General features: G+C 50.0%; 1 protein-coding gene across 2 annotated transcripts in view; it reads left to right on the forward strand.

The window, feature by feature from the left end:
• The window catches only part of SLC6A2 (solute carrier family 6 member 2), a 41,615-nt gene extending 26,897 nt beyond the window's left edge, over nucleotides 1-14,718 (forward strand). Inside the window, exons 5-14 of one of the 2 annotated variants that reach the window (XM_065898458.1) lie at nucleotides 918-1,052; nucleotides 2,743-2,846; nucleotides 4,092-4,216; nucleotides 4,952-5,064; nucleotides 6,310-6,438; nucleotides 7,395-7,494; nucleotides 8,469-8,569; nucleotides 9,065-9,232; nucleotides 10,758-10,829; nucleotides 11,465-12,855. In XM_065898458.1, coding sequence (XP_065754530.1) covers nucleotides 918-1,052; nucleotides 2,743-2,846; nucleotides 4,092-4,216; nucleotides 4,952-5,064; nucleotides 6,310-6,438; nucleotides 7,395-7,494; nucleotides 8,469-8,569; nucleotides 9,065-9,232; nucleotides 10,758-10,829; nucleotides 11,465-11,488 — 1,071 coding nt within the window. In that variant the 3' untranslated portion in view covers nucleotides 11,489-12,855. Of the gene's footprint in view, nucleotides 1-917; nucleotides 1,053-2,742; nucleotides 2,847-4,091; nucleotides 4,217-4,951; nucleotides 5,065-6,309; nucleotides 6,439-7,394; nucleotides 7,495-8,468; nucleotides 8,570-9,064; nucleotides 9,233-10,757; nucleotides 10,830-11,464; nucleotides 12,856-14,299 lie in introns of those variants that run through there. The other variant, XM_065898457.1, reaches the window with a different exon arrangement.
• Nucleotides 14,719-19,777: the final 5,059 nt, after the last annotated feature.

Consider the following 19,777-nt stretch of genomic DNA (forward strand, 5'->3'; position numbering starts at 1 on the left):
CGGGATGAATGATGCTCCCTAAGCTTCAGTGTCCTCACCCCGCAAAATGAGGGCAGTTCATGATCCTGCCCGCCTCCAGGGCAGCTGGGAGGATGGGGTGAGAGGTCCTCACTGCTGGGCTAGCAGATGGAAATTGCTCAATAAATGATCCTCACCTGTCTTTGTCCCCTGCATCCACCTGAGGGAGCTTTTAAAGCATGGAGTGCAAGCCCCATCCCAGACCAATTAAATCAGAAACTCCAAAAATGGGGTCTGAACTTGGACATTTTTGTCTGTAACTTCCCCCAGAGTCGTCTAATGTATAGTCAGGGGTGAGAAGGAACAGCGAGGAAGCCTACGCAGCCTTCTCCTCTCCCCGCCTCTCTTCTCTGTTTCTTCATCGTGGGCAGGGTGGGCTGGTGTCTCTTTTCAGTCCGGGGACAGTTTTTTCCCTTATGGGTTTCTGGATGAGGCAGTTTGTCTTTGCCCTAAATCCATCCCAAAATAAAGAGCAGCCAGGGATTCTGCTTTCTGCCCAGCCACGTCCCTCCCTGGGTGGTGAGCTTAGGAGGACACGCTTGAATGAAGGTAAACGAGAGGGGGAGAGAAGGGAGGAAGGAGGGCGTAAAGGTGAGGGTGCTAGTTAGTGCAGGAAGCTGGTAGAGCAGGAGGCGCTGGGCACCGAGAGAGTCTGCGTCCTCACTGCCTTTGGCTTCCTTGGCAGCGGTGCCCCCAGGGTGCTAACTTTCTCATTGGGTGCAGCCTTGGTCTGTCCCCTCTGTCCTGGAGTGCCCCAGGCCTGGCCTAGAGGTGGAGCTTTTAGCACGCGTACTGTGTGAAGGAACGTGTGGGGAGGGTGTGACTGGCTCGCCCCCCGCCAGCCCCCCACCCTGCTGGCGGCAGAGTCGGGCCCTCACTGCGACCTTGCCCACCGCCAGGTGGTGTGGATCACGGCCACGCTGCCTTACCTCGTGCTGTTTGTACTCCTGGTCCACGGCATCACGCTGCCCGGCGCTTCCAATGGCATCAACGCCTACCTGCACATCGACTTCTACCGTCTGAAAGAGGCCACGGTCAGTGCCCAGTGACCACCCACCCTTGGGCCAGGGTTGGGGAGGGTTCTCGGTGCAGGCAGTGAAAGAAAATCTGGTCCCAGCTCTGCGTAGCCTGGGATGGATTCTTCCCACTCTGGGCTGCAGCTTCTCTACCTGACCAAGGCCAATTTGATTTGCACCTGACAGTCTCCGTGAGCCTGTCCAGCTCTGATGGCTCGGGATCTGTGGTTCTGTTGAGTGGCCTTTGCAGACCCCTCCTTTCAAGGAAAGCAATACCCTGTCCTGGGTTCTTACCTCTGCCCTGTGCCGTGGCCCCAGCCTCACCCCAGCCACCCTAGCCCTATTTCTACTCTGGTCTCCAACTCTGGCCTCTGGTACCATCTGTGATGTTGGCATAAGGAGTGGCATCAGCCACAGGGAGACCCAAACCCTGCTGACTCTCCCCTCGCAGCCCCTCCAGCTCACTGTCCTGCCCAGAGGCAGCGATTACAATGAAGGTGGGGTGACTTTGGAGTGGAGTCCAAAGTAGCACAGTGAGGCTGGGAACAGGGACAATCTTAGAGGTTCCTAGTACCTTGAGCATTTTCAAATCACAGCTGAGATTATTTCCAACCTCCTCCCTCGCGTCTGCCTCAGTGACCACACCTCAATATTTCCCCTCATAATCCCCAAAGACTTCCCCACACTCTACTTGAACCCATAATAATCCTGGCAGGCAAGATCAACATAGGATTAGAACGGATGCCTCCCAGTACACACCTCCCATTGTCCCAGCACAACTCTGTGTTACAGCCCAGTAACCAAGAGAAAACCCTACTTCCTTAGTAACTGTCAGAAAAATAACAGAGCGTAAGACATGAAACAGCCTTGTAAATTGGGAAGCAAGTCAGAGTTCTATCTGTTCTGCATTGTTTAAATATCCTAAGTCTTTCTGGACAGTAAAAACTCAGCCTGAGTGCCGTCTCAGGGAGCAGATATATCTTCCTCCGTCAGATTGCTTCTCTCATTACACCCTTTGCTTACAAAGCAGGGGAAGTCTAGAATAGCACAAGTGGGGAGATGACGGAAGTCTCACAAATCCGAATTGTGGCTTAGTCCTGGTGAGCTAGGTAAAATTATCCCCACTGTACAGATGAGGAAACTGAGATATAGACAGTGAAATTGACCAGGGCAAGACCATGAGGCTGAGAGGCTGCAGAGGAGCTCAGATCTCCGGGCTTCCAGCCATGCAGTTTCATCATCCAAAAGATGAAGGAAGTAGACCCGACTGGCCACCAAGGAGTCACCACTGTCTATGGGTTGGTAGAAGCTACTAGGAATCATTACCCCTTTCTGAAGATGTTGTCTCCATAACCGCTGAGATAGTCATAACCCTTTGCCCTTGCCCTATCCACATTCTAGTCTAGAACATTTTATTTATTCATTTTCTTTGAAAATCAGGATGTCAAATTGAGCCAGTGAGTTCCTCTGGGGTGAGCTCACTCATGACCACCCAAGGCTGGGAGATGCTAGAGAGACCCCAGCCTCTCTCCACAGTGATTTTGTACAGGCTGCTGGAGAGCAGGAGTTGCATGGCTGCCCATCTCTAGTTCAGACCTCATTTCCTCAGGTCTTAGGGCATCCCTGGGACTTCCCAGCCCTTCTGGAGCAGTGAGGTAACCCAATTCTGTGGAAACAGAGGGTGATGGCCTTTATCCGCCCATTTCAGGTATGGATTGACGCTGCAACTCAGATATTTTTTTCCTTGGGTGCTGGATTTGGTGTCTTGATTGCATTTGCTAGTTACAACAAATTTGACAACAACTGCTATAGGTAAGATCCTCCCTGGGGCTCTGGAAAGCTCTAAATCCTGGGAATCAACCCTTGCAGGGATGGGAGAGAGGGCTCTGGTCTGGGACAAGTCAAATTTTCCGCTTGGGTTTCTTTCCCCATGAAATGAAGCAGAGTAGACCATCCTGGATGTTCTGTGAACCCCAACATGGCCTATGGGGGTCCTGATGAACATATGTCAGTTCAGGACACCTCCCAAATAGATGCAGGGTGAGGAGCTGGCAAAGTTGAGGCCACTGACACTGGGATATCATGAGGGTGGGTAGCTGGGACAGAGGGGCACTGTGTGGCTTTCAGAGCAGCCAGCACTGCCTGTCTGTCCATCTGATGCCCAGGCAGACAAGGTTGGAATATCCAGGCTGGTTGCTTGAGGGGTGAGGGCCTAGCAGGGTCAGAGCTTAAGACCACACAGCAGAATGAGAGGTCTGCTCAGTGCCATAGAGTCAGAAGACCATGCTCTAGATCACCTGGTCCTGTAAGCATTTAATGCTGCCTGCTGCAGCCCCAGTGCTGTGAGGGCTTCAGACATGGGCACAGATGGGGCTGCTTCCATCCCTCTCTATCAAGGGCTTGAGACAGAATCATAACCTCCCTGGTACAAGACAGAGTAGGATGAATGCATACCAGTGGGAGAGGCTTTAGGGAGGCTAAGGAAATGGGGTGATCAGCCATCTGATGGGGGGTCAGCAAGAGCACAGAAGTGCATTTGAGGTGAGCCTTGGAAGATAGTTAGGGTTGGGATAGGCAGACACGGAGTGAGTGGACAACTTACAGCATGAGCAAAGCCAGGGGATGTGGTGTGTTTGTGAACCAGCAAGTTGACTGGTTTGCTCAGAGAGTACGTGTTGGGGAGTCATGGGAAATAAGCCTGGAAAGAAGTTTGGGTCATCTCAGCAAAGCTCTTGAATGCCTGGGTGAAAAGTTGGGAGGCACTGGGGAGCCACAGAAAGTTTGTTGAGGAAGGAGGCTGGTGCCTCGATTTCCCAGCAAGAGTTTGATATCAGGCTCTGGTGTTAAAGTGTTTCATCCAGAAGCTGCTGACCTATTTCCTGCACCTACAGGTTCTGACCCTGTGATGGTGGGGTGCTGGGAGCCCATGTGGCAGCAGGGACGCTGAAGAGGGGGTTGGCATTTGAAGCCGTGGATTCCATAGATGATCCAGCAGTCCATAAGCGGGGTTGGGGAGAGTCAGACCACTTGAACTAACAGTGCTTTCTTTTCTCTCAGGGATGCCCTGCTCACCAGCACCATCAACTGTGTCACCAGCTTCATCTCTGGGTTCGCCATCTTCTCCATCCTTGGTTACATGGCCCATGAACACAAGGTCAACATTGAGGATGTGGCCACTGAAGGTGGGTGGGCAGACTCGCCCACTGAGGAGGCGGGGGCTGCAAAACTCACCTCTTTCTTAGCAGTTCTCCTGTGGCTGTGGGACTGAGAGGACTGGACACGGAGCTTTCCCAGCTGCCCGCTTTCTTTGAGGCCATCAGTAGGAAGTCCAGGCAGGATCATCTTCTGAGTCAGGCCAGACCAGATAGATTTGGGAGCACTGACTCTGTACCAGCCCCTGTGCTAAGACATATCTTGGTTTAGTTCTTGCAGTGTTACTAGGCAAGTGTTAATAGACCCACTTTAAAGATCAGAAAGCTGAGACTCAGGCGATTGAAGTTGTTCAACCAGCTCGTGTCCTTCCCCGCTGCTTCTCATATTCTTGTGGCCACAAACAGGCCAAGACTTGGGGAGGGGCTGCCTCTGATGGACTCTGAAAATCACAAAGTTTTGAGAGTAAGAGGATCCCTCATGGGGTGCAGGAGGTGGAGTTTGAGGACCATTGCCTGTAGCTGTCCAGGAGAGGCACTGCCCTCTGGCTTGGTTGTTTGAGGTCAACCTCCTTGGTGCATAGGTGAACTCAGGCTGAAGCTGGTTTCATCAGTCATCTTTAGACCTTGGTTTGCTCCATCTACACACGACTGCCCAAACATCATGGGGCTGGGCTGGGGCTTGTTGGGCCTCAAAATGCTCTCCTATCAGCTGCAGCTCAGACCAACAGTCCCAGCTATTAATGAGGTCCTTGACGTTTCTTACAGGAGCTGGCCTGGTCTTCATCCTGTACCCAGAAGCCATTTCCACCCTATCAGGATCCACGTTCTGGGCTGTCGTGTTCTTCGTCATGCTCCTGGCTCTGGGAATTGACAGCTCAGTGAGTGACCTGGCTGGGGATACCATCCCCCCACAGACACCACTAGACCTGACCTTCCCTGCCCTAAATACACTCACACTACTCAGAGTTCCCCCGCATTCAAGCCCCTGATCAGTAGTTGTTTGCAGAAGACCTTATTTAAATGCAAACAAGGAAATCAGTACTCACTCAGAAAGGCAAGATTTAGGCCAAAGCCAAGAACCAAGAGAAACCTACTTGACATCATGGAACTCTACATTAGAAGGGACCTCAGATAAGCCAGCCCAATACTCTCCTTTTACAGATGGGACACTGAATTCAGAGAGGGCGTGGCTAGAACTCTTGTTCTCTAACCAACCACTCTTCCCACGGTATTTCATCAGCATCCACTTAGGCTGAGTGAGCGGACAGGAGTCAGGTCCCTGTTGATAAGGGGGAGACAGGAGTTATCTCTTCACCCTCTCCCACATGGTTTCTGAGTTCTGAGGTTGGTTGAGAACAGGGCAGAAGTAGGGTGAGAGGATGGGGAGAAGGGAGGATCTGCTGATTTCTCTAGAGAAGCAAGGCAGCCTCCAGGGTTCATGAGTCCAGGGCTGCGGGAGGTCCAAGGGAGCCGGGAGGCCTGAGACTGGGGTTCAGAGAGTCCCTCACTCCTGTGTTGACTGAAAAAAAAAAAAATGCACAACCTGGGACTTCCCCGGTGGTCCAGTGGTTAAGACTCCGAGCTTCCACTGCAGGGGGCACGGGTTCACTCCCTGGTTGGGGAGCTAACAATCCCGCATGCGCGTGGTGCGGCAAAAAAAAAAAAAGTGCACAACCTAAAAGTTAAGAATTATGTTTCAGTTGGCAGACTTTCTGGGGACTTCAAGCCTGGGAGGCAGGCTCTCAGATCGCTCTGAGGGACTGCTCTGAAGAGGTCAGGGAGGAGCCAGGATATGTAGGAGTTTTTGCAACAAAGACCAGGTGGTCAGAGCATCAAAAGATTACTGTTCATTAAACAAAACCAGACATCTCAAGTTAATTTAGCGCTTTTCTATACATGGGAAGATGCAAGAGTCTGGGCTCATTGAAATCATTCCTTTGATATGCACCAGATCTATCTAGAGCCAGTATCCTTTCTTTCCCATCCTGAGTCCCCTCAGGTGCACCTTTGCGGGGGCAGCAGTAGTGGCTGATGGCTTGATGGCTGCAGCATCCTTTGTTTGCTGATATGTTGGACAACATTTTTCATTCACCTCTGTATCCCACCTGCCTGGTTCCCTTCAGATGGGAGGCATGGAGGCGGTCATCACGGGCCTGGCCGACGACTTCCAGGTCCTGAAACGACACCGGAAACTCTTCACATTTGGTGTCTCCTTTGGAACCTTCCTTCTGGCCCTGTTTTGCATAACCAAGGTGAGGGGGGCTGGGCTCTGGGTCACCTGGGGCTTCTGAGGCTGCATTTCAATCCAGCCAGATATTCCCAGACTTGAAGCTGGGGGGTAGGGCTAGGGTGAGCTCAGGGGAACCGTGGCAGTGCCTGGTATCCTGAACTCCGTGGCCCAGTCCCTTAGGGTTACACCCCATTGTTATCTGTCCCTTCTGAGCCTGAGGATATCCAGACAAATCTTTCAACTGCTTGTTGGTTTGGGGGGACAGCAAAAGTCCATTTTAAACTGCCAACTGAAAAAAGCGCACAACCTGAAAGCTGAGGATTATGTTTTGTTCGGTGGACAAAACTGAGGACTTAAGCCTGGGACACAGCATCTCAGATAGCTCTGAGGGACTGCTCCAGAGAGGTAAGGGAGGATCCAGGATACATGAGTTTTTGCGACAAAGACCAGGTAGTTGTTACATCAAAAGGTTACTGTTGACTAAAGAAAACCAGACATCTCAAGTTAAGGAATTTTGTGCTTTTCCGTGTATGGGAAATTGCAAGAGTTTGGGCTCACTGAAATCATTCCTTTGATATGGACCTCAGCTATCTAGGGCCAGTATCCGAGCTTTTTGCTGACTGCTAGATGGCGGGCATCCTGTTTCTATCCTGAATTCCCTCAGAGCTCACCTTCAGAGGGGTGGCTATAATGTGATGGCTGCAACATCTTTTGTCTACTGACATGGCAGGCAACATTTTTTTTTCATTGATAAAATCCATCTTGCTTTTTACTGGCTGAAGTCCCCACCCTCAGACCCAGTGAATACATAGAATACATAGCAGCAACACAGTAGCACCAGAAACCCCATTACCTGTGTTGGGGGTGGGTGTGAGTTCTGAGTGAGCGGGACAGGGGACAGCTCAATTTTGATGGATGTAACAGTTGATAGCCATTTCTATCCATCATGGCCTCAGGCTTTCTCTGTCCATGCCCCAGGGTGGAATATACGTGCTGACCCTGCTGGACACGTTTGCGGCGGGAACCTCCATTCTGTTTGCTGTGCTCATGGAGGCCATAGGCGTCTCCTGGTTTTATGGTACGTGCTGGGTCCCGAGCGTGTGGAAAAGCCTCGGGCCCCGTGTGCTTCCGGAGCCTTTTCACCTGGAGGTGCAAAGGGGCTTTCCATTTCCAGGGCAGTCACTGGCTGATCCCAGAGTTGAGCAAGTTGCTTATTGGGCACAGCTCTTCCAGCCCTCAGCTCATCTTTGCGTGAGCTCCCTTTAAAAGGAGGAGGCAAAGGCCCCAAAGGCATCAGAGTCAGCTGTTAGAGAGGAGCTCGGAGGAAGATGCTGCTCCTCAAGCCACGTAATTCCTTCTAGAGTAGGGTTGCCAGGTTTAGCAAATCTGGGATACGACACATCCAGTTAAACTTGAATTTCAGATAATGAATCATTTTTTTAGTATATGTCCCAAATATTGCATGAAATTATTTAAACTAAAATGACTTTTGTTGTCTCTCCGAAATTCAAATGTAACTGAGTGTCCTCTATCTTCTCTGGCAACCTTATTCCAGAGCTGAATGGGGAGAACATGGTAGAAAGTGAAATGTGTTGTCATTGTTCATTTTTTCCCCATGTGTCACTCACTCTTTTCTACTCATTGGAAAGAGTCTGGTCTCTTCTACCAGATTAAAGTCGGAGAAAGCTCTATATACACAGCCATCATTGTTTTAAGAGAGAGGGAGCGGGAGGAAAGAGCTGGGCTTTGGAGTCAGGCCACCCTGGCTGTGTAACCAGGGCCAAGTCTCCTCCCCTCCCCGAGCCCTGGTTTTCCCTCTGAAAAAGGAATTGGGGCGGCACCTACCAGGGGATGCTACCCCTGAGTGTGTTCTCTCCCCTGTTCTGAACCAGCCAAGTGCCTGTCCCCAGGTCTCCTAAGTGCCAGGGTATCCCTGTCTTAGGAGATACTGTTCTGCTGTCCACCTGGGGACAGACCCTCTTGGGAAGGCAGCAGGGGTGGCCCCAGGCTCTGCAGGGGCCGCTGTGATGGGCCTGCCCTGTGTGTGCGCAGGTGTGGACAGGTTCAGCAACGACATCCAGCAGATGATGGGGTTCAAGCCGGGCCTGTACTGGAGACTCTGCTGGAAGTTTGTCAGCCCTGCGTTCCTCCTGGTGTGTAGTGCGTGGTGGGGCATCCTCGGGTGAGGGGTGCTGTGTGTCTGGAGTGAGGGTGGGGGTGGGGATCTTTGCTTCTAAGGGGAGGAGGTTGGGATGCAGGGCCCTGGTCACGCAGACAGATGCTCAGGACGCTCCGCCCTGTTGATTCCCAGGAGGCTGCACATGAGAGGGGTCGCCAGCCTGGGGCCAGGTCTGGGCCGGGGGCTGTCTGTGCCACCACTCAGTTCCAAGGTCACCTTTCTAGTCTTCTTCTCTTTGTATTGCTCCTGTTTCTTTGTCTCCTTTTTGTTATCCTTCCTTACTTGGATTCTTCCTCCTTTCTCTCTCGATCTCCCTCCTTCCTTATCTTCTCCATTCCTGCATCCATCTCACACGCTGGCCCTCACTTCCCTCTGGTCCCTCTCTGCATCTCTCCCTCTCTCCCGCCTCCTTCCCTCTCTCTCCCCTCTCCCTGTCTCTCTCCCTCTTCCTTCTGTCCCTTCCCCCCAGTTTGTGGTGGTCGTGAGCATCATCAATTTCAAGCCGCTCACCTACGATGACTACATCTTCCCACTCTGGGCCAACTGGGTCGGGTGGGGCATCGCGGGCTCCTCCATGGTCCTGGTGCCCGCCTACGTCGTCTACAAGTTCCTCAGCACGCGGGGCTCCCTTCGCGAGGTGAGCTCTGGGCCGAGCCTGGGGGAGGGTGGGGGACAGCACGGGAGGGGGCATCCCGAGTCATTCCCGCTGGGGTGAGAGAGGGAGACAGAAGGACACGGAATCTAGAGTCAGACGGACCCGCCACGTTGGCCACGTTATTTACCCTCAAGCCTCAGGTTCCACATTTGTAACCTGGGGTAATCACACAGACCCTGAAAGGTGAAAGGAAGTGCTTAGCGCAGGGCCTGGCACACGGTCGATGGTCACCACGCGGCACCGGCTATCGTGTTGGACGTCATATGCACCGTGTGCTCCCACTCTGTTCCTACCGTTGTTTATGTGAGGAGCTCAGCCCTCCAGTCCCCTAAAGAGCAGTTAATCTGCATTAACTGTGCCCACTCCTGTGTCCCACCTCCTAAGGTTTGTCATGTCCCCAGATGTCCCCCACTCTCCCCATCCAAACTCACCGTGACCTTGTATCTTGGCTTTCACCTGCTTCTATTGTGAACCTGATACCTGATCAGCCTAAACCAGAGATTTCCAAAATACATTTTCTTCTCTGACCTGTGTGCATTGCAGATACATATACGCATGATCTGCGTTTTAACTAAAATTATGTCTTTCCTATAGTTTGGTTGTTAAATGCCCTTTCTTTTATAAATAATGGTGATAGTCATTTCCTCATGTCCTTACTTATAAAGATCTCATCCCTTCATTCCTTTATCCACTCCCTTCACAGATATTTACTGAGAATCTGTACGGGGCAGGCAGAATCCCCAGCACTAGACACACTCCCCGGAGCTCATGTTCTCGTGAGGGGACAGAAAGATACAGGAGGACATAAAGGAGTGAGCTGTACAGGAACTTAGGGCAGAGGGTCCCAGGCAGGGCTGGGACCCCCTCCCCCTGTGACATGTTTCCTGTCCATGAAATCCCAAAGTCCAGGAACCTCTGGGTCACTGGGAGGATCCATGTTCTGTGAGCTCATCCCGGATGTGGAACCAGGACCTGCTTTGAGCTTTTTATTCTCTACACTTTGGGATCCCCCTCTAGTGATCAGACATTGATTCCAGACGCATTCCCTGAGTCCACCCTGTGTCTACAGCCCAAGGAGGCGGCTCCAATCCCCAGGCAGGGCTGAGGTCCCATCACTGAGTTCTCATTGTGTTCTGAACTTGTCCTCTGCAGCACTGACTCCAGTCGTGGTTGTAAAACTGCCTGTGTGTGTTTCTGTTCAGTGTCAGCCCCTTCCATGAGCTGTAAGCTCTCCCAAAGCAAAATGTGTGGGTGACCTTCAGCTCTGAATCCCCAGGGCCTAGGCTAGTGTGTGACTACCGTCATTGACTCAATAAACATTCACTGGATGAATGTCTCAAAGTGAACTAACCAGGGTGGGGAGTGTCTTGTACGAACCTCTCCTGCTGTCCATGTGAGACTTCAGGGCCAAATAGCAGGTGGCCCTGATGTGTGGTGTCCTCTGGGCTGCTGGAAGGGTGTCCCTGGGCCAAGCTGAGCCCTCCTCCCCTTCTCCATCCTTTCACAGAGACTGGCCTATGGCATCACCCCAGAGAACGAGCATCACCTGGTGGCCCAGAGGGACGTCAGGCAGTTCCAAGTAGGTGCAGCTTGTACCACTTTGATGGGGGCCACGGGGCGGGGGCCCTACTGCTCCCTGCTGTGCTATCGGAGGCAAGACCACACACCACACTCCAGAAAACCCAGAGCAGCTGTGGGCTATAGCCCCTGGGGTTGTGATGTTACGAACCGGAGGAGAGGGGCCTGTCTTCTGCCTTCTACCAGCTGTCGCCTGCCCCTCCACTCCTTGGTCCTGAGATACCAAATGCCCAGACTTTCCTAAACTCGGTTCTCCCTCTTTGAGTTATGACCACGGAGTATCCCCAAATTAGGCTGAGGATTTCTTATCTTGAAGGAAGCGCTGTAGGTACATCAATAACGTGTTGACCTGAGTCCTACCCTTTTCCCCTGTAAAATATGGGGGTTGGGGAGCCAGGAGGGTCCAGGTGAGCCCCCCTGCTTCAGACTTACTGTGTGACTTTGTGAAGGCTCCTTTGCCCTTTCTGGGTGCCCGTGACAATTAGGGGATTGGCCTGCATGTTCTGCGGGTCTTTGAAGGAAACAGCTGTGTTTTCTGCCCCTCCATGTGTCTTACTGCCCTTCTCCCTGGCCCTTGTCCCTCAGTCCCTGCCTGCCCTGGCCCTGGCCTAACAGCCTTGCCATCTTCCTCTGCAGTTGGAACACTGGCTGGCCATCTGAATCTGACCCTGAGGAGGAACCCTGCTGCACCAACGTTCAGGTCAAAGGTTTCCTACCACCCCAGACACTGTCTGGGGATTCCTCTCCGACCCCCCTCTTCCTCTTTTCCAAGTTACAACTGATTTAGTGACCTGGTTTTCGTTCACTTTCTGTTCACCTGGCCTGAGGGCTGTGAGCTTGGATTGGTAAGCCTTGTGGGAGAGGAGGAGAGGAGGGAACAGGAAAAATGACTTCCGTCGAACCTCTTTAGTTTTGAGGAAGTCTCACCCAGGTGGGAACCGGCCCGAGCTGACTTCCACGGGCTCGGGAAGGACTCCCCACCTCGTTTGCTGGTACTTTGGGCCGCAGAAGAAATCCTCAGTCCACCAGATCAGACAGAGGATGTTGCTTTTTGGTCGGACACTGTAAAACCAAAACACAAATAAAAAGCCCAGCCGAGTTTGGGAGGTACAGAGATCTTGCCTCTCTCGTCTGCCCCTGTCAGTGCTCTGTTGTTTGGACCTTGGTTGGGGAGCTTGGGGATATTTGTCGCTGTTATGAAGTCCGTGGATAGAAGCTCTGGGGGGTCGTGAGCAGAAATCTTCATAGTTAGTTTTTACTCTGGTTGACCTGGGTTTGATTGGTGTGTGTTCTGGAATATTCTTCTGGTTTCTGGCGCTCAGAGGGTCCAGAGCTATGGGTGTCACAGTGAGTGGCTTCTGCAGAAGAAGCAGACAAGTCTGTAGAGACCACATGCGGGTCTCGCTCTGTCAGATGCACGGAGCTCAGGAACCTACCTGTGGCTCCTGAGACCTTCCTGGGGGACTCAGGACAGGAACCCAGCAAGGCCAGCTGCGTGTCTCCGCTATGGGATCCTCTGCTGTCCTCACGGGGCCAGGTGGGTGTCCAAGGGCAGCCCGACAGGCTGTCTGTTTCTGTATTGTTCACAGACACCTGCAAAGCCTGTCCCTGGGAATCCCACCCAGCCTGGACCAGAAGTCTCAAGTGATGGGAAGTGGGCCCTGAAAACTCCCTTTGTCTCTCCTCATGGGCCGTACTTTGCACCACGGAGGGCAGCATGGAACCAAGCATATAGCACCCCGGTCACTCAGGTTGAGGGGAGAATAGTCTCAATTGACGGAGTAGGTTGGCGGTTGTAGAGAATTTCAGGTTGATTTCTGATACAAACTTATAAGTGGTGCCCTCTGGTGGTGCTGGTGGCTAGTCTCAGCTCATTCAGAGAAGCGATTTGTAGTTGGTAAGTCGGTGGCATCCATTTGGATTTTTTTTTTTTTTAACATATGGTCTGAGTTTCTTACGCTCTCATTGGCAATCTAGAGTTGTGGGTTATTGTCCTGACTGTGGGAGCCCCTGTTGCAGAATCTTGGGAAAAAAAAAAAAAAGGCCACATCATTTCCACTGGGAGTAGAGGGTGACACACATCCAAAAGGTGCTTTGGGGAAAGTGGGGTGTCACTGAGCCTAATCTATCAATCATGCAGTCTGTGGAAGATGGGCTGGCTGGGGGCAGGGCGGTGGTTTTCTCCCAGGGACAGGGTCCTTATGTCATTCTTTAAAGAAAAGTAGGAAAATCAGGAGACCTTGGATCTTTCCATATGAAAAGTTCAGTTCAAAATCTGAGACAGCCCAAGTGGCAGGTGTCTTGGACCCTGAAAAAGAGGGGGCCTGGGAGCATCTAACAGAGTGGAACAAACAGGTAGGGGTCTGGGAATGAGAGCAAGGTGACCGTCACTGATGGAATTTGGCCTCACAAGTGACTGAATCCGCCCCTGAAGGGTAATTCCTCCCTAGGTGTGGCAGCTTGTTTGTTTGTTTTTAACAAAGCACTTTCATCCACGTTTACTCCCATCCGCCCAGCAAGTACTGCAGGGCTGGCTCCTGTGTCCCCATTCTGCAGGTGAGAAAACCAAGGTCCAGCATTTCAGTCATTCTTGCTCAAGGTTCCCCAGCTACTAAGGGATCCAGTTGGACCCTCAAGTCAGAGCCCCTGACTCTCAGCTGACAGCACTTTGAAATTCCCAGCACAATATGGTTCAACCCACCCAGGGCTGTCATTAAACATAAACAAAAATCCATCCAGTCAAGTGGCCAAGGCATATTTCTTAGCAAAAGAACAATGTGTTGGAAGAAGGGGGGGTGGGGGGATGTCATTTATTCTCCTCCTCTAGCTGGTTGCTAGAGAGGAAATGATTTAGCTGCTCTCCTTTGATGAAAATAATCACTCTAGGGAACAGTGGCTTGTGAAAAGCTGAGTCTACTTGGCAGAAATGAGTCAGAAAAGCCTGTGTATCAGGGGCACCCTTCAGAGAGAGCCTGACGTTTGCTCTTTGCCATCTGCGCGTGGCCCTTCTGCCTCCAGACATTTGTCCGAAGGCGAATCAGAGATGCGGTGCTACCTGAACCAACACCAACCAACCCAGTGGTGCTGCCTTGTGGGGGAAGTTGGCTCCCGAGCCTGGGGAGGGGCTCTGGAGATGGGGGGACCCGGGGCACCCATGGACATTTTCGAGGAGGTGCTGGCAGACCTTCTGGGTTCACCTTTCACCCACACTCGATGGAGAGGGAGCATGGGCTTTATCATAAGTAATGTTTGACTTCTTATTTGAGGCCTTTTTTTTGATAGTAGAGGTTACCCGGGATAAGGGTGCTCCTGTGTACTGTATAGAGCACTTTTGATACTTTACCAGATTTTTTAAGGAATTATTATTTTCCATGAAGTGTAAAAATATCTGTTTAATACCATCCCGTTAACATCTACTCAATGTCTAATTATATCATTTAGTGTATACCTGTGAGTCGGTCTTCATTCTAGATGCGAATGAGACAGAGGAGAAGGGGACCTGCCAACTCTTGCCAAATATCGTGCCAAATAAAGGTCCCAAAAGCTGCCTTAATTCTCAGAGGGTTTCCGGCCCAGGTGGGAGCCAGTCTCTTGCCAAATGATCCCATTAATGTGAGACCAAACATTCTTACCAAAGATATCATTTCTTAGTAAGAAGCCCACTGAGCTCATTTCATTTCTTTATTTCCTTTGAAAGCCATGGAAGGGAGAAGAACAGAGAGGGAGTGTGGCGTGGGGGAAACAGCACAGCATTTAGAATTGCACGGACCTGGGTCTACGGCTGTCTTACTGGGTCACCTGGGGAGAGGGGCTCCACCTCTGTGGGCTTCAGAGTTCTCTGTCTGTAAAAGCAAGGGTTGGATCAGAGATCAAAGGTCCCATCCAGTAAAAAAAATTTCCTGTCTCCGTAACAATGTTATTGTTGTAAATTTACAATGAAGGAAGCACACGGTTTACTGTAGGACTTTCCAGAATGATCTAGTGACCAATAACCTACTACTGAGCAGAGACATATCACAACTATGATTTTTCTGGACATTCAGTAGTTCCTCTTTCAACAATATTTCTTCAACTGATGCCAGAAACACTTGGTATTTTAAAAAATAAATCCAACCCTTTTGTTTTGCGGAATTTGAGGGTAAGTTGTCATGCTCTTATGAGTCCCAAAATCCACAGCTCTGCGATGTGCAGCATGGCTATAGCTGCGATCATAGAAGTCACCAAAATTCCGGTGAATGTGAAGTAGCTTTTGGGGTTCCCGCCCTCATCCCTCTGTTTCTCCACTTTTATGTAAATAAGGACTCTTTCAGTGGTGCCCTGTGTCATGGACTGTTCCAATGTCATGCATATTTCTATATCTGGTGTGTGCACTTATTTTAAAAGCTGTTCTCTTCATGGAAAATTAAGTGTACAGAATAATAAAGGATATTTCCTGTGCCATGTATCTGGTAGTGGAATTCTTTCTGGCATGAAGGTAAAATGCTACAAATTAAGTCCAATGGGTCTTCTATGATCAGCCTCCAGCTAGTAAAGTAGAGCTTCTGGCCATAGTGGCCCACCTTTCACCCAAACATGCAAGTAAGCAGATAGACAGTGACACCAATATAAGGGAGGTATTGACAACCAACAATTCTGTCTTCAAGTATGTAAAGGCCGTCAGGGAGTGGGTGGTGAGCCTGAGAGCTGAACTGAGGCCAAACAGAGAATGGGATAGTGCCAGAAGTAGTGAGCACCCCAGTGATGTCTCTTAGGGAGGTTGTAGAGGGAACTCAGTGTCAGGTAGGGGTGTGAGAGGGGGTTGCATACCTCTAAGGTCCCTTCCATTTGGAGCTTATGGAATTTTTTTTTTTTTTTTTTGGATAGCCATGAACCCAACCTTGCACAGCAGCATTGGGAGAGTCAAATACGTTTATGCCAAAGATGTCGGGGTGAGTTTGGCTTGTCGAGTTGGAGTTGGGCAGACATCCCAGAGGGGTTATTATCATCTGATCATTTAAATTTTACCTCCAGAATTGGAGTTAGTGTTTATTATAATGAATCAAACAAAAGGCAGCCGCATTGCTTCCAGCCCTCCCCTCACGCCTGCCAACATTTAATAAGGGGCCCTGCGGGAGTAGAGGAGGGAGCCTGGAGCAGAGGGGGAAAGGGCAGCTCTTCCGGGGGGCTGGCTGCCATTCTGTCCCCTAGGCTGACAAATGTAGTTGGAGAAGCCTCACAGGTGGGCTTCACTTTAAGAAACTGGTGGGCTTTTGAAATGTCCCAATTTTAATAGCACTCCTTTCCTATGTTTGGAGAGGTAGAGCTTCATTTTTATCTCCTTCCAAAAGGCCCTGATATGTGGAATCTCTCCCTGGGCCTCAATTTGTTCATCTGTGCAATGGGTCAGGGGTTATTGACACTAAGTGTTCATGGATAGGCTTCAGAAATAACAGAACCTTCTGAAATGAAACGCAAATTTTTGTGTGCATGAGTTTATGTCTACCTTTCCGGAAGAGAGAATTGATACATTCATCAGATTCTCAAATGTTGAAGACTCACTGGTATATATTACCTTTGGGGGCCTCTTTCTTCCGATAGTACATGGCATCTCTCTCTGTCCTCACCCCAGATGAAATCAGTATGACAACAGAGTTCATTTCTAAATCTCCATCACCCTGCATTATGTTGACTTTTCATTTTAATCCACCCCAGATCCAATATCTCATCTGTTTTCCTGGCAATAGTTATTAAACCTTAGTTTTCCAATTGGTAAAATGAAAAGGTTGGATTAGGTGATTCTGTAAAGTCCCTTCTGTTTTTTGTTTTTTTGTTTGTTTGGGGGGCGTTTTGGCCGCACTGCGTGGCATACAGGATCTTAGTTCCCTGACTTGGGATGGAACCCCATGCCTCCTGCAGTGGAAGGGCAGAGTCTTAACCACTGGACCACCAGGGAAGTCCCCCCTTCTGTTTTTGACTCTATGATATACTCTTAGGGAGTGACCACAGATATGATTGGTGAATTCATACTAAAATGTGAATGACTACCTTTCTAGGCAGCTGCTGATAGACAGAAGTGGAAGTTGCTGCTTTTCACCCATTCTACGTTTTTAGTGTAGGTTTCAGCAAACATTTTCTGTAAAGGTCTCTGTCAGAAGTACTCCTCTCCTGTTGTAGCATAAAAGTAGCTTTATTTACAAGACAGGTAGTGAGCTGGATTTGGCCTGAGGTCTGTGGTTTGCCCTGGATTAGTGAAAAGAACAAAGGTTTTGAGCCAGATTAGACCTGGGTTTGAATACCAACTCTACTACTTACTCCTGTGGAAACCTGGACAAGTTATGTAAAATCTGAGTCTCTCTAGCTTCTGAAGAGTGGGAATAACACTGCCAAGAAGGTCAGCAGGATCGAATAAAGATGATGAACACTTAAGACCAACCTCTCTGGGGCCACATTGCCTGGATCCAAATCCTGGTTCCATCACTCAATTGTGTGAAGACTTGGGCAAGTTACTTAACCTCACTTTGCCTCATTTATCATCGATCCATGGGAATGACAATGACCCCACCACCTCATGGGATCATAGGTAGGATTAAATATTAATATTGGATTCAGAATAGTGCTAGCTTACACAGCTTGTTGTTATATGTTTAGTACATGTCAGTTACATAATGCTGATCTATTTCTTCTCCTTCTCACCCATCTTTGCCCATTTCAAAGGCAACCCAGCTACTACTGTGTTTTTATGTAGCCGAAACAATGTCTCTGTTCCCTTGTCCCCTCCTTAGGAAACTGCCCCAGAGGTTTGAATTGGGGTCTGAGTAGCCAAATCTGAGTCTCCTTGGGCCTGAGTGCATGTGACCACTGGGCAGGAAGTTCCAGTTTCGGAAATACCAGCCTCCACAAGCCTTGCCAGGCAGCAGCCAACCTCCTGCAGGACCTGGCTGCCTCACAAGCCCTCCGCTGTCAGTCCCCATTAGGCTGCTGGCAAGGGAGATGCTCCCTCAGCTGGGCCATGTTTCAGGGAGGCCCTGACCTCAGCTATGACCCAGAAGAGCTGGAGACAGAAGTGTGGTAACCAGAGGCTCCTGAAAGAGCTGGCAAGTGATTGGCTTCTGATGTCTTTCTTATTAGCTACTGGCTTGTCATCAGGCCTGGGAGGGGCTGAGCTGGGCCCCTAGCAGGGCATGAAGGTAAGGGGTTGGGCCATAGGAAATCAAGGGAAACCATCTCTGTCCCCAGAGGACACCCAGCAGGGGTCATGGCCAGAACATACCCTTGAGGCACGGTTGATTGTTTCTACAGCAAAGAATATAGAGGGAGCAGCCACCCCACCTACTGCAGCTTCAGGCTCCAGTGCAGAGTCTCAGCCTAGGACAGGAAGATGTGGAGTCAGAAGAGGAGAGGCCTGAAGCAAAAACCCAGCTTCTGGCAATGGTGAGCCTGGGGCAGACCTGAAGGCCGTGGTCAGGCCAACAACAGGGTACCTGCCTACTGCCCACCCTGAGTCCATTCCCAGGTTCTTGCTACATTTCTGTTCTTGCACCACGGCGCCCCAGACTTCCCTGATAGTTGCCATTGACCCCTGACTCCCATCTCCAGTCACTGGATAGTAACAATAACCTATCAATGGAGAGGAGTGAGAGGGCAGGGCCGATAAATGAGGCAAACTCACTTCACAGATAAGGAAGGACATTGCCACTCTGGCATTTCAAGTGAGCTGCAGAATCAGATCAGGGAGTGTCAGAGCCAAGACTAGAATTTTTAGGTAAGCAATTAAATGTATAGAGCTCCCCACCGGAGTTTGGGGATTGGGAGGGAGCACGGCACAAGCAGTACCTGGCTGGCTTTGTTAAAATAGAAAATGGGGCCATCCAGGTCTCACAGGCCCTGGTTCCCAGGAGGACTGAGACCTTAGGAGCATCAGCACCTTGGACAAGGCCAATGCACTGGGCTGACATTCAATTAACAAGCACATCAGCTTATCCTGCCGCAGTTACTATTCCCGGTGCTTTACAAATTGCAACTCTTTGAATCCTCTTAATGAGTCGATGAGGTAGTATTATTATCCCCATTTGTAAGTGGGGAAAATGGAGACACAAAGAGAAGAGACAACTCACTAGCTGGTGGGACTGTGATTTGAAGCCAGGAAGTCCGGCTGCAGTCTGTGCTTCTAACCACTCTGATGTGCATATTCCTTGGTCCCCAGCCATCCAGGCATACCATGGTCCAGCTGGTAGGGGCATGGGTCCTCAACTAGTTCCAACACCCTCTTCAATTACAAATAAGTACTAGATATGAAAATAAATTTATTTATATGTATACACATTTATAATTTGTACACATATACATACTTTATATACATATGTTATATATGCATGCACTTAAATCTATATACATTTATATATAAATATAATTTGCCTACATGATGCTAGGAAGCAAACGACTTGCCCTAGATCACAAAGTAAGAGATTTCATCTTGAACAGACCTCTCCTGTATCTCAAGGAAAATATCTTTGCTGGCTTTCTCCATACACACCCCAACCCCATGCTTTCTGGTTCTTATGTCCATCTGGACTCACTATCAAAAAGCAAAAATATTATACTCATATGCGTTAGGATGATAAGTGGCTGCATGTAACTGAAATCTAACCATGGTCTCTTAACAATGAGTTTTTCCCATTTTCTTGTAACAAATAGGCAATGAGTCAGAGAGAAGAGTGTTCTTCAGGAGGAAGAAAAAGGAGAAGTGTCCCTGGTTCTGGAGAAGGACTTTAGCGAGGATCTCCTCCTGGACATGCCCAGAAGCCCAGGATGCCTCTGGTGATGCTTAAGAAAGTCATCAAGGATTTGGACTCCTTCTAGCTTCCTGTTCTACCATCTACAGCATGCGGTTCTCACAGTCATGGAGAAAAATGGCTAATCCACCTGCTGACATCTTGCCCACCTTTCAGGCAGGAAGAAGGGAAATAAAGA

Source organism: Phocoena phocoena, chromosome 20 (assembly GCF_963924675.1).
Source record: "Phocoena phocoena chromosome 20, mPhoPho1.1, whole genome shotgun sequence".
NCBI lineage: Eukaryota > Metazoa > Chordata > Mammalia > Artiodactyla > Phocoenidae > Phocoena > Phocoena phocoena.